The following is a 14,787-nucleotide window of genomic DNA, read 5'->3' as shown; positions in this document are numbered from 1 at the left end:
TTGATAACAGGGCAATTTTCGCGCTGATTGGTAGATTGCAGTGATCGATAAGTGTAAAAGCGATGGAAATGACGAGATGATGGCGCAATTTATTTTTTCCGGCTTTCTCTCTCTCGCGCTTTTTTCAATAAACTTCAACGGAAATGGACCTCAATAAAAAGCATTGACCGCGCGAAATATTAATGAGACCTAGGGACTAGGAAAGTTTTGAACATTTTGACGTCATTTCTATTGTCGATAAGAACAGAGTTCGTAGAGGGGATAGGAGTATAGGCCATGGACAATTGTCGTGAAGTTTTTAAATGACCTGCACAATCCCTCCCTTAAAATCAAACGCTGTTTCTTCCCGTTTAAGATTCACAGTCAGTTTAATTCCCCACCCTTTCTGGAAAGTTCAATATATTAACCCTATTCAGACTGGGGGGGGGGGGGGGGGCTTTTCGAACCCCCCTCCGGCAAAATCGTGATAACTCCTACACCGAAAGAGCTATGACGTTCAAATTTTCTGACTTTTCCTAAAATTTATCTAGGAACATTTTGGTATAATTACCATGTCCATGTGATTAATCATGTTGCCATGGCAACCAGTTTCTGACACATAGGTTTTGGAAAATTTAAAAAATGGTGATTTTTTTGTTTTAAGATCGCGTTTTTACACTTATAGTGCTTTTTGTTGTTTAAATGGTCTTTGCTTGGGACTAGTTTTTGAATTACATCAAAATGTTTCAACATCGAATATTTGGGGGGGAAGGGTGGGGTAAAATTTGTCACTTTTTTGCTTTGACAAATATGCTGCTCTATTTTCCAAATAACACTTCCAAAGTCATTTGTTTGGGTAATAAACATTAGTTTGATACTTCTTTTATACATTCTGAGCTTTTTCCCCTTTGAAAGTTGCTTTAAATTATAATTTTAACAAAAAAACGGAAATCCAAGATGGCGGATCCAAGATGGCGGACAACCATTTCAAATTTTAAATTTTATTGCTTCCTATTGCTTTTTCTCGCTGTACAAGTGTTTCCTTGTTACTAGTTGATAAGAAAGGATAACAAAGAGATGACTTTACCAATATTATTGATATTTTACGTATCTAAGTGGAAAAATAATAAGAAACATTGAAAAATCGGAATATGACGTCACTGTGACGTCATCATTGCGCGTGGCAAGTCAAAACTGGGTGTGGGGCTTCTTTGTACCGAGATGATCATTGTGTGTAAATTTCATGACCCTAGCATTATTGGTTCCAGAGATACAGAGGGGGGGTCCGAGGAGCCCCCCCCCCACCCAGTCACAGATTGACCAAAAAAGCCCAGTCTGAATAGGGTTAAGAATGTAGTGTATGCGGATAAATTCCAGTTTACAATTCGACTAGGTTTCTGCAGTTGCTGCTGGATTTAATAATTTATGATCTGCGCGTTTCTCCCGCACGTATCCGAAAAAAGCACACCTAATTGTTTCGGGCGTGATGTTGTTCACACTAAAAAAAATAATTTAATTTGCTTTTTTTTCCTTTCTTTAGTCGTCACTAATCCAAGTGTTCCAAACTTTTATTTTACGCACGACCTTTTATTCATCGCCTCGTAAAAATTACGCGACAGTGGAAATCCACCCTAAAAGATAGCAAAGGACGCAAAAGGACTTCACTGATGTCAGACCTTGTAGACTTACGAAATCTAGCTCGGATAATCATAAACCAACAAATTGCCCATGATTACGATTATTTTTACTTCTAGACATAATTTTGGAGTTTTTTGCTTAATTACACTGGAATAGTATACTGCCTCGATAATTAACGTTCGTTAGCAAGAAGCGTCCACTTACCACATTACTCTTGCTTATAGACAAACATATTCCCATAACTGCTTCTTCCCGTGGCATGGCCTGTTTTAGCCTTGCTGAAAACACACAATTTGGAAGTACCAAACTTGTTGTAATTCATCTCGGCGTTGTCTCCATACAAGCAATTCTTATCGTCTACTCCAAATATCTTGTAGCCGAGTGATTCAGCTTTCCCTTTGCAGAAGTCATAACTCGTGTCTGGATCGGAACCGCTTTTAATGTCGCCAAAAGAATCTGGTAATGCATTTGTGGGCGATTTATTGCTGTAGCAGCCAATCTTTTCCCACTCACCTTGAAGAGAAAGGACAAAGACTTTCAAGTTGTCAATTTACCAGCCCAGAAACCTTAAATCAGCGGCAGGAACAAATCCCAGGTCACAAGTCACCGGTCACGAGTCAAGTTAGTGTACAGATCACCGTGCTATAGTAAATAAACAACACTAAGGTTGTCTTCTAGCCCTAATCACAATCCAAAATAGAATTTTTCCTTAACGGGAAACTGCTTATCTCAGTTATTTATCAATAGAGCAGTGACTTGGGCTTTGTGACCTGTGACCTTTGTTTTCTTAAAAGCGTCTTCTTAAAGTCTTTTCAATCGTCAATGAGCTCGCAACGACGAATTTGATCTAATGTTTGATAGCAGAATGTAGATGTCACAAGTTGAGTATTTTAAACCTGATACTGAACGAAGATTTTTATCGTAAACTAAATAACGGTTTACTGTACATTAATAGGGCCATTTATACGAGGAAAAATAAGACGCGAACTGTACCATTTATACGAGCATGTCTTATCTAATAAGACGCGTCTTAGCTAAGCCGCGTCTTATTTTAGACGAAATGTGCCGTTTATACGGAAAGTTCGCGTCTTATTTAAGACACGCCTTATTTTTCCTCGTATAAATGGCCCTATTGTCTTCCACTATAGGTTACAACTCGACATTAACTTCTGAGGAAGAACAGCAAGGCAACAAAAGTCGCAAGTGATAAAGTCACATCGACTTTGCCTAGTCCCTAGGCCTCATTATTTCGCGCGGCTAATGCATTTCGTCCCTAGGCCTCATTATTTCGCGCGGCCAATGCATTTCGCGTCACGTGGTCCGAGCGCAGTGAATTGACCGAGAAGGCCTGGTAAAACGCCGTAGAGGGACTAGGTAAATATTGACTATAGACGATAAAATAGCTAAGCTAATAGTATCATTCAGAGCGTTGCATTTCATAAGGAAAAAATATGATTAGATTTTATAGAGGACTTAAATTTACCTTTGTCGTTCTTTTTGTAAACGGACATTGATTCTGATGCAAAGTAGCCCATACTTTTTCCTCCCTTGTTTGTATAACACTGCCCTGAATTGCCGTACTTGTTGAAAGTGTCTGCCGCATTTTGGCCAGTCCAGCACTGCTTATCGTCCAGACCGAACACAGTGATTCCTTTCGCATCGGCCTTTTTTCTGCATACATTTAATTTTTTCGAAACTGTGCGTTTGCCGTTTACACCTCTTAAGATATCAGCCAAGGCTCGCCCTGTGTTCTGATAGCATCCCACGGCTTTCCAAGTTTCTAATAGACAATAAAAATGAATTAACTTGATATCCTACTGTTCGATTTAGCGTTTGTCGGTGTGGGGGTCTTATTTCAGTGTTAATAGAGGGCGCTTATTCGAAACAGAGCGCTTATTTTATTAACATTATTATTATTGTTATTATTATTATCATTATTAAAGAAAAAATATCTCATTATCACTGGAACCGTATTGGGGTGCTTATTAAAAAGGAGGTTGCTATTTAGAATAGGTGCGCTTATTAACAGAAACACATTCAAGGGGGGGAGGTGGTGGGTGCTTTATTAGAATTAAAAGGAGAGCGGGCGCTGAATAGGACTCAAAAAAGTGTCTTTTGGTGTCACAAATTATTCTTAAACACTTTCCTGTAAGTAGAGATCCACTCTTTGACACTTAAGAACAAATACAATGCAGGTCTGATAAAGGTTTACAATGCAATTGGAAGTAGTCTGAGATTGACTCACTAGGGCAGGCTTGGGTATTGCATTCTCTGGTAGAAAAAGCAGATCCCAAACGACTGCAGCCATCGCCACCGTGTTGAGGCGGGGGATCGGTGCAAGTCCTTGTTCTCTTCTGCTCGCCCCCACAACATGTCTTAGAACACTGGCTGTACGGTCCCCAAGCTGAATAACCACCATTAACTGAAACGAGAGATATTTTAGTTGGCTATGAATAGTTGGGGCTTACCGGTACTTAACTCGAGGTGGGGGAGAGCTCCAGGGAAAGAGCTAGGGCTTATGGTTTTGGTTTTGTGGCCGACTACTTATTGGCCTCTTGAACAGGGTGTTCTGTATGCGAAACCAGACGAATCAGATTGGTCATAAAACAAGAGCTCTTTCATAACAGAGTAGCGAAATGCACGTTTTTTGTCTTACTAGAAGCTTGGGGTTTGAAGCCTTGGCGGCACCCACCCATACTTCCCTTAAGTGTTCCCCCTGGACTAACCTGCCAGATAGAAAAAAAAAAAAAACAGGACTCTCCAAAGAAAGCTGGGAATTCTTAATAGGTTTAGAAAGTACTAACTCGTGTGTTCCCTTTCTCCGTAAACCCATTTATTTGATCATTACTTCCCTGCCGAGGTGTGGCATTGCAAATGGTTAAATTTGTCGGACACACCCTATTTTGATTTTGTTGGCCCTGTTCCCCTAGCGAGGTTCTGCTAGACATACATTTCGCCGTAGTAAAAAAAATTAACAAGTATTGGACGAGGTTGAGCAAAATATCGTGATTTGTGGCGAGCAGATCAATTATTTGCCGAGGCCGAAGGCTGAGGCAAATAATTGATGTGCGAGACACTGGCAAATCACGATATTTTGCGATAACCGAGTTCAATAATTGTTTTATCATTCGATCACCAAGTTTGTTTTTTAATGAATATCTTCGGGATGTGTAGCGATCTGCCTTTTTTCACGCAAGAACGATCACGCGTGGTTTCGTCTACGCATGAGCAGAATATTATTTGCAGCCAAACACAGTTGAACAACATTGCGCATGCGCAGACTATTATTTGTAGGCAGTTATTTGCAGGCCACGTGGTAGGCTTTCGGCCAATGAAAAGGAAGAAAAATTTGCATCGAATGATAATTTATCTTACTAGGGCATGGGTCAATATTGCATTTCCTTGTAGAAAACGAGGCTCCAAGAGTGCTACAGTCTTTTCCGCCATAAGCCGGAGGGGGATTGGTGCAAGTCCTTGTTCTCCTTTGCTCGCCTCCGCCACATGTTTTTGAACACTGGCTGTACGGTCCCCAATTTGAGTAACCACCGTTTACTGTAATGAAAAGATTATAACAATAATAATAATAAAAATTATCATCTGACTGCAAGACTGAGGACACCATATTACTATCACGGTTTAGCCTTCCTTTTTATAGCGAGTTTAACAGCCACATTTGCATGTTGCATAATACTTTTGGGTTAAACTTGAAGGTCTGGCATTCTTACAATTTCACAGTTTCATTGCAGAGTTTTGGTGATACAGTATGATTCTTTTGTTTGCCATGAAAGAAAAAAACGCTTAGTTTCCTTCATGACCTAACATCTTAAACTAAAATTGATAGAGGGAATAGTTATGAAGACTCGTTTTGGAAGGCAGCAAACGAAAACAAACTTAGGTGCTGCGCACACTTTATGTCTGGAGCTCCTTGACGGTGTACAATATATTTTTTTTACAAACATTAACCACAAAGGACTGCAAAGTACCGCAAACGAATATGCCAAAGAACAGCAAAAATGAAAAGTAGACATATTAAATTCTGCAAGCAGAATTTTCACGTATTACGATCAGCATCGCAGTATTCTGCTTGCAGAATTTAATATGTCCATTTTTTTGTTATTTTTCACTTGAAACGGAATAAATTAAGGCGATTGTTATTGCTGTTTTTGGGCGGTGGAAGCGCGTGAAAGTTGGGGGCAAGTCCAATTTTTTGGGGCAACGTTTACATAAGAAAAGAGTAGACCCTCCCCAGGATTGGTTAAAAAAAAAAAAGAAGAAAAACATGGGCTCTGTTTTATTGCTTTGCAAGGCCAATATGGACTCCGTGACGTCATGCCAGAGAGATCGGCTATCCTATTCCTTCACCTATCTCGCATTTTCATACGTTGGCTTGCACAATGAGAGGTACTCGACACGGGACGGGGGATTCTTATAGAGGTCACGGTATTTTGTCGACTCCCCGCTCAAGCTTGTTCCTTGTTCATAAAAATGGGGAAAAAGGGTCTATAGATTCCTAATTTCTTAACTGTCACTTGTTAAGGGGGACATTGGGGTTTACGGTATTGCGGTATTTAGTTTTCTTTCGAGCGATATCGGTAATTTTAATTTTAGTGTGTAGTATTGCGGTATCATGTAGCCCTGTGGTATGCGGTTTTTCATCCTTTTGTCTGACGATATTCAGTGAAAGAGGATCCTTCACGATCATGATTGCGGTACCGTTCATTCTTTGTTTATTATTTCAAACTTATTTACCTGGGCAATTGTTGTTGCTGCACTGCTGAGTATCTTTGTTTGGACCCAGTCCTGAGTAGTCCGCCCCGCTGGGACCTGGTGGAGGATTAGTGCAGGTGCGCGTTCGAGAATGTTCACCAATTCCACAACTTGAACTACACTGGCTCCAAGAACTCCATTGCGAGTAACCTCCATTGGCTTAAGAAAATAAAATGAGTGGTGGACTTAATGTTGTACTTCCAGCGGTGAGAACTGGATTTAGGAAAAAATCAATTATGTATAGGGGAGCAAGGACCTACAATGGGCTTCCGGACTCAGCAAAGTAGTGTAAGTCTTTGCCAAAATTCAAAGAGATGCTAAGAACAGTTATTCTGTTATTTTGCTGTATAGTACATTTTTCAAGAATCTGCCTTTTCATAATATAGGTTATATTCTCATGTATTTAATTTTAGTTTTTCAGGACCCACGTTGATATCAGCCCTGCTGAAGGGGCAAATCCTGTATAACTAAAGGTAAATAACTTGCTAAAGTACCAACTAAATGAAAAAAAAATATTATTATTGTTATTTAACTAGTTATCTATTAAATCATCGTGCAAGTTAGCAAGCAACGATTCCGGTTTCATATGGCTATGTCAATTCTCGTTCTGAGACTAGTTAATTATTGATCCAAAATTTACTCTTTTGGGGGGGGGGGCGGGGGGCAGCTATTGGAAACCGATTTTAGAAGCAATAGTCTGAAAATCGCGGGATGCTTTTAAGGAGAAAAGCAACAACTTTGATTCACCGCAACAATTATCCCGTAAGACTGTTCGCGTTCTTTATCTGTGCACGTGATGGCTAATATCATTTTGTCTGAGTATTCCTCCTTGGAAAAATTAAGGATGTACTCCCAGGCTGCAGAAAACCTAAAGAGGAAACATAAAGAAGATTCTGTCAAACCTTGCAACAATACAGTCCAAAATACTGTACTCAAAACAACTGCCTACTTCATATATATAGAAACCTCAACTGCACATTGTACAATGTATACTAAGCAAGCCAAAAAGGTGTACGTAGATTGAATATGCATTTCAAGAACACAGGCAGGCCAAATGAACAATGTCAATGTACTGCACTTAACTGGCCAGTTGCAGATTGTTTTAGCTGACAGAGATTTGTTAATTGTATAACCAAACCTCTACTGTATGTCCATACAGTTAGATTCTGATCATTATCTCTTGTTTTTTTTTTCTATATTTAAAATAATTGAATTATATTAATTAACTATTATTATTTTTGTTTTTGGACAGTCAATCCTTATTTTTCACATGGTCACACACAGAAGAGTCCATTTGGTTCAGATGAGGATAGGATAAAAAGCAATAATTGCATTTATTGTATCAACTAATATAAATACCTTGTGATTTCAATCATAGTTGCAGATGAACCTCTTTCTTGTGCAGAGTTTGACAAATGTATCAGAAATGACTCAATTTGAGTGTCACTTAATGAATAACACCTTTGCAAGATATGGGAAAAAATAAAAGATAAATGGTTTACACACTTTTAAGTTAATAATGGTTATGAATCCTGTCAGACTCCTTTGATATATGTTTTTGTGGACCTGACGGTGCACAAATTTGATAGCATTCCCATCATTTTGATCATATTCACCAATAAAAAACATCACAATAATTTAATCACTCACAATTTGTGAACAAGAAACAAAGAACAAGATCTGTGCTCTTACAGCACCCAGTGGCCTCTGGCGTCTAACTTTTGCTCCCGGGCAACCAGAAAATCTTACCCTTGTAAAAATTTATCAGCGATCGCGCCGCGATGACCGCGATCGCGGAGCGATGGCAGCGATCGCGGCGCGATTGTGCATATCGCGGCGCGATTTAGATTAATCGCGCCCGCGATAGCGACGCGGTGATCGCGATCGCGGCGAGGTTATAGCGATCGCGGTGCGGTGATCGCGATCGCGGCGCGGTGATCGCGATCGCGACGCGGTGATTTTAGTCGCGGCGCGATTATGGTGATCGCGGCGCGATATCAACGATCGCGATACAATTGAAGTAAATCGCGCTTGCAATAGCAACGCGATGATCGCGATCGCGGCTTGGTGATCGCGATCGCGGCGAAGTTATAGCGATCTCAACGCGATGATCGTGATCGCGGGAAGATGATCGCGATCGCGGCGCACTTTTGAAAAATCGTATCTGCAATCCCAAGGTCAGGATTGCGATGCTGGCGATGAAATCGCGATCGCGGCGAAGTTATAACGATCTCAGCCCGATGATCGTGATCGCAGGAAGAAGATTACGATCGCGGCGCGATTCAGAAAAATACTATCCGCGATCTCAGGGTCAGGATTGCGATCCTGCCGATGAAATCGCGATCGCCCCGGTATTGTACTTATCGCGGCGTGGTGATCGCGATCGCGGGGAAGATAGAGCGATCGCGGCGAAGTTTAATATAGCGATCTCAACGTGATGATCGTGATCGCGGGAAGATGATCGCGATTGCGGCGCAATTTTGTAAAATCGTATCTGCGATCCCAAGGTTAGGATTGCGATGCTGGCGATGAAATCGCGATCGCGGCGAAAATATAACGATCTCAGCCCGATGATCGTGATCGCAGGAAGAAGATTACGATCGCGGCGCGATTCAGAAAAATATTATCCGCGATCTCAGGGTCAGGATGGTGATCGCGATCGCGGGGAAGATAGAGCGATCTTGGCGAAGTTATGGCGATCTCAGCGGAATGATCGTGATCGCAGGAAGATGATTGCGATCGCGAAGACAGACAGTTTTTATTTTAGCTCGATGATATTAAACGCTATGCAGCTTATGGGGTCGTGCGATTTTGAAAAATAGTATTCGCGATCGCAGCGACATTGTACTTATCGCGGCGTGGTGATCACGATCGCGGCGAGATTTAGTAAAGTCAAATCCGTGATTTATATGTCAGGACTACGATCCCGGTTTGGTAATCGCGATCGCAGGGGCATTGTACTTACTTCGAAGCGGTGATGGCGATCGCGGTGCGATTTAGTTAAGTTGTAATCGGCGATCTTCGAGTGCCATATTGCTCTCGATCGTGGTGCAGTAATCGCGATCGCCAGGTGGTGATCACGATCAATCTAATTAAGTTCGCGTCCGCAATCTCAGTGCCATTATCGCGAAGGAGATAACCGAGGGTCACAGTTATCGTCGCGATTTCTGTTATAAGTCATTCGTATGGTTATTATTCTTTTTGAGCTCTCACGTCTTTTACGCCCCTTTTAGTCTGGTTTTTAACTCGTCTTGTTATTCCTTATCGTTCGTGACTCGTTAGTTGTTTTTTTTTATAACTGGCTATATTTAATTTGGTGTTATCAGGGACCGCTTTTCCCGTTTGTTATGGGCCGTAATTCGCACTGCGTTTGCCTTTGCACCCTTTCTTTCCACACGTTAGTTGATTCACACAGTGCTTTGACTCTAAGGTTTCATAATGAAAGCACTTAATATTTTCGTTATATCTTTGGAAAACTAATCGAGGCTAGTATGCATCCTTTGGCTTACTAACAGGCTTTCTAACTTTCCAGATGGCTTTCAAACTGCCGGGTATTTAGCCTGTTCGAAAACGTACTCGTGAGTCTCGAATGTTTCTAAGTGTCGAAACGGCGTCGACTCTCAGGCTCTATGCCCAAGAAACCACAACCGCTCTACTGCTAAACCATTCCTGTTTTCCTAATCCCTTGGTAATTCTAAATGAAGATATGATACTTTCAAACGATTATATTTAGAAAAAGGGATTTTGAAGAAAATCAAAAAAAAATTCTGACTGCCGTGCAGCTTAGACCCTTTCCGGCTGCCGGGCATATTATTTTATTTTTATATTCCATATGTTGTTCTTCAAAACTTGCGATTGTGATAATTATTAGGGCAGGCAAAATAGTAATAATATTATAATAAAACACTGGAAAGTTAAGTAACTAAAAGACTACAGAAATATATCAATAACGGGAGGTCAAACATTCGGAAAAACTATAAGCTTATAATAACAGTCATTTTCAGTTTGTTAGTACTTTATCGGTTTCTAGAGAAGGCACGGTTTTCCTTGTGTTAGAGTTGACTAGAGTTACATTAGCAAAAAGCTAGGAAACCTTTTCTCGCTCACCTGTAATTTAAGTCATTTTAAGCCCAAGGATGAATTTCTGTTACGCTCCAGGCCTTAAGCTGCTGTATATAAGGATGTAATCAACATGATTTTTACTTAATGGTCCTTAATAACAGAAATGAATCCTGCATGTACGTGACGGTTTAATCCAGAGTATTGGGGTGCGATCCATTCAACCAAAATTCCAACCGGTCCGACCGGGAAAATTGGTCCACCTCAAAAGGTGGACCAGTTTTTTCGAAACTTTTCCGGTTGGACCGAACCGATCCATTGAGTTTTGGACCAAAATGTTCCGGAAATTTTGGTTGAATGGATCGCGCCCTTGGGGACTGGATTCCATTCAGTGTTGTCGATTTTATACTTTCCGGCACTTTTCATAGTTTATAACACAATTAAGGTTAGCCTTTTTATTAGCTTTCTCAAACAAACAAAAGCTAAATAAATTCGAGCTACCTTTTAATAGTTCGAGAAAGCAAAACTTCTGATTTTGGAGCCTTCGTTTTTTAGCTCATTTTTTTATATCCTTCGAGAGGTGTAAGTTTTAAGCTCCTTGAGCTGGACAACTCAGTGATTTGTCTTGATTTGAATATATCAATATTCTGATCTCGGGAATAACTCTCTTGGTTAACTGGTTTTAATTTCTCAACAGGAAAACCGCTCTGGACGTACTGTGGGGCATAAACATGGCAATATACCAAGAGCCATAATAGCCTCTTGAATATTCTGCAGCAACAATTAATCTGGCAAAGACAACAGTTGTGAGTACTCGATCAGTTTGTACATTATGTAAATTTCAAGGTTAACGTTTAGGCTGAAGACAAAACATGTGGGACGTCGCATTAAATTGGCTTAGTAAAGAAGTATGGAGAATTTCAGTGAGAATATTTAAGCACGGTAAATGAACATGAAACATATCATTAGCGTGAGGAAAAAAGAAAATATATTTTTATCCGCAATAGGATGAACCTATCTGAAGACATGGACAAGTGGATCAAAAGAAAAGAAACCAATGCATATAGGCGGTTTCATTATCTCAATACTTCAGGATATAAAACGTTTTACTCTGCTCACACTTAGCTAAAAATAAAAAACACGATTCACTGAACTCTCACATAAGAGCTTTCTTTTGAAAATTCATTCCCTATTTAGACCCGTTGAAGTTGAAAATTTAGCTTTATCTTGACATGATTTATACTACCCTGCTTGCAGACTGAGTAGCTTCGATCTTTCCTAGATAAGTTGGGAAAGAGGAAGGCGCCTTCAAAACAGATCGAACTGACCAAAAACTCTTAATCTGATTCAAGGATGAAGGTTTTGTCACAACAAAGCTTACAGCGTTGACTAATCGCGGTGTGACCCAAAAGGCGATTTTAAAATACAGCTGTTAAATAATGTACAGTATGTGGTCCTTGGTCCGGCCCGTTTTAATTTGTGATGTACGTAATTTTCGGGAAGAAAATAAGGTTAAACTACAAACGAAACTTTCCCATTTTTTATTGATCTGTTTGCCTTCTTAAGCTCGATTGTCGTAGGTGAATTTTGTTCTGTTATTTTTGCTTTTTTTATGGCGCCTTAAATTACTTGGATGTGTTTTTAGTTCAGGTATATGCGATTAAGTGTTAAGAAAGCTAACTTTTGGTGTACACGGCGTACAAGAAATGTTCTTTCGACTTGCAAAAAAAAAAATTCGGTCAACTGGTTCAATTTTAAAACCAAAGTTTAGATAATATTCCAAAGTAAATTTTGCGTACTATGTCCTTGGTCCGGCCAAACTAGCCAAATAGTGATTGAAAAGGGACAGCCTGTTTGAAAATTTCCCAGTAACACTGCACTTTATTTATTAAGCAGTGATATAGAAGGCCATAACTTATATTTCATTTGGGAGCTGTAGCATTTAGCAAAGTCAAAAAACTTGGCAAGCAATGGGCCTAACCAGGAAAACATTACTCTGCACGTCCTGCACGTGCATTATGACGCACGCTTTTCGGTCGCGGCATGACTTAGACAACATTTTCTGATGGGAAGTTTTTCTTGAGGACGTAAACAAGCGACGACAAATATTTTTTTCTCTCTAAACTTTGATTGAATTCATTTAAAATGGTGGCGAATAGACCTTTTCACGGTTTAATTTCTTCGAGAGACCAAACGTTAGCTCTTTACACAGAAATCTCAGTTTGGTTTCGAATTTTAAGTGATGCCTATAAAAAATATACAGGAATTTAGATCAGATGGTGCTTGAAAGGTTTCTTTTTACGCACTTTTGATGTCGGCTTCCAAAGTGGCCAATGTGGCCGGAACCACTGGCCGGACCAGGGGCCTTCAAACGGAGCGGTCATTTACTATGATGCACGATTTTCGGCAAAGCTCAGAAGCTCTCCGTTTGTCACAAGTTAGTAAAATGTTACTGCAACTTTCAGGACAAATTTCAGCTCGCTGCTCTTCTTCTGAGATAAGAAATACTTATTTATGTCTTTTTCGTCCGGACCGTGATCGCGACGAGAAATCCGGCCGAAAACCATCTGCGATCGATGACAGCGATCGCGGCGCGATCGCTCCAATCGCGCCGCGAACTTCGGCCAAAAACGCTAAGCGATCAACAACAGCGATCGCTGAGCGATCACTGAGATCTCGCCGCGAAATTCGGCCAAAAACGCTAAGCGATCGACCACAGCGATCGCCGAGCGATCGCTGCCATCGTGCCGCGAAATCCGGCCAAAAACGCTAAGCGATTAATGACAGCGATCGCGGCGCGATCGCTCTCATCGCGCCGCGAAATCCGGCCAAAAACGCTAAGCGATTGATGACAGCGATCGCTCAGCGATCGCTCTCATCGCGCCGCGAAATCCGGCCAAAAACGGTAAGCGATCGACGACAGCGATCGCTGAGCGATCGCTCTCATCGCGCCGCGAAATCCGGCCAAAAACGCTAAGCGATTGATGACAGCGATCGCGTCGCGAATAACGCAGCGATCGCTCCGCGAAATCCGGTCAAAAACGCTACGCGATTTTGACAGCGATCGCGCCGCGATCGCGGCGCGATCGCTTATAAATTTTTACAAGGGTAGCTTTTTTCATAGAAATAATTTTCTGGGCACCCTGGATTTCACAGGTACAGACCCTTGGCTTAATCCTTCAATTTTTCTTAGAGTACAGCCTTGAAGAATTGTGCACTGTCAGAAAACTTCCAACACTATATTTTGGAATACCCTTCCAGGGTCTAGCCTATATCTCCACTACCACAACTACCCTTAGCTTGGCATTTACTACATGCAATGCTTTGTCTTATGTGAGAATTCTGTCTATGATCCTGCATACGTAAAAAATTTGTTGACCCACGTCACTATGTCTGGTTCCAATGCAGTTCCCTCCCTTCTTCTACACTTTGTTAGTTCTACAATGTCTCCCACAGCCAGTTGAAGATGAAATCCTTCCTGATCAGTGTCATCTTCCTCACGAAGGTCAACAAAGACTTCAGACAGTGAGAAACTGCCAGTTAGTCCTCTGCAGGGATCTTTCGTTTTTATCAAAACACAGACCTTTGCTTTTTTACTAAATTTGCGTACCACAACACCTTTAACTTTAACATTTTCCTCAAACAAATCAATTTTCTGCAGTCTACCTGTTTGCTCAAGATCAAAATCGGAAAAACTTCCTTCAGTCTCTGATAATTCTACAAACTGTTTGAGTTCATCAAAGAACTGTTTGGAATGCGAATTTTCTGTTAGGCGAATATCCTCAGATTTCTTTACATCAATAAATTCTTTGACTAATTTGTGGCGGAATTTATATGTTTTGTGATGTGGCTCCAGTTTGTAATCATTATCTGCAAACCCTGATGGAACCTTCACATCTGTCAAAAAGGCCTGGAAATTTTCCTCCAAAGTGCGAAACAGCAACAGATTCTTGCAAATACCCAATTCTTGTAGATATTTCACCAGCTTCTTGGCCTCTCCTGAAGCCATTTTGACGACTGATATATTTTCATCACCAGTAAGGGAATAATTAACACTTTCAACTATTCCTGTGGGAGGGATAGGTGATTTGCCATGAATGTCACCTTAAAGTTTCTGTTCTTTTTAAGTACTTCCCTGTCTTCAAAATCTCAAGCTCCTTTTATACTTCCAAATTCCTTTGCCTCCTATACAGCTGAAATACATTGTCGCGAAAGGCAAGCCCAGACACACCTCATACATTTTTTCTCCTTTGTAGCCTCCGGTTAGGAGCCAATAATATGCTAATGAGACCATCTTTCCGGGAAATACGTGTACAGAATACCTTAAGGTCAAATTCCCGGAAT

General features: G+C 40.8%; 1 protein-coding gene across 1 annotated transcript in view; it reads right to left on the bottom strand.

Annotated features, from left to right (window-relative positions):
- Positions 1-7,760, bottom strand: part of LOC140953793 (uncharacterized) — an 8,324-nt gene extending 564 nt beyond the window's left edge. Inside the window, exons 1-7 of the mRNA XM_073403179.1 lie at positions 7,744-7,760; positions 7,122-7,252; positions 6,367-6,543; positions 4,993-5,169; positions 3,863-4,039; positions 3,101-3,397; positions 1,822-2,130 (exon numbers count right to left, since the gene is read on the bottom strand). Coding sequence (XP_073259280.1) covers positions 1,826-2,130; positions 3,101-3,397; positions 3,863-4,039; positions 4,993-5,169; positions 6,367-6,543; positions 7,122-7,252; positions 7,744-7,760 — 1,281 coding nt within the window. The 3' untranslated portion in view covers positions 1,822-1,825. The remainder of the gene's footprint in view (positions 1-1,821; positions 2,131-3,100; positions 3,398-3,862; positions 4,040-4,992; positions 5,170-6,366; positions 6,544-7,121; positions 7,253-7,743) is intronic.
- Positions 7,761-14,787: the final 7,027 nt, after the last annotated feature.

Source organism: Porites lutea, chromosome 12 (assembly GCF_958299795.1).
Source record: "Porites lutea chromosome 12, jaPorLute2.1, whole genome shotgun sequence".
Classification (NCBI taxonomy): Eukaryota; Metazoa; Cnidaria; class Anthozoa; order Scleractinia; family Poritidae; genus Porites; species Porites lutea.
Note: the sequence above shows the minus strand (reverse complement) of the source record. Positions and strands in the feature narration are given on the sequence as shown.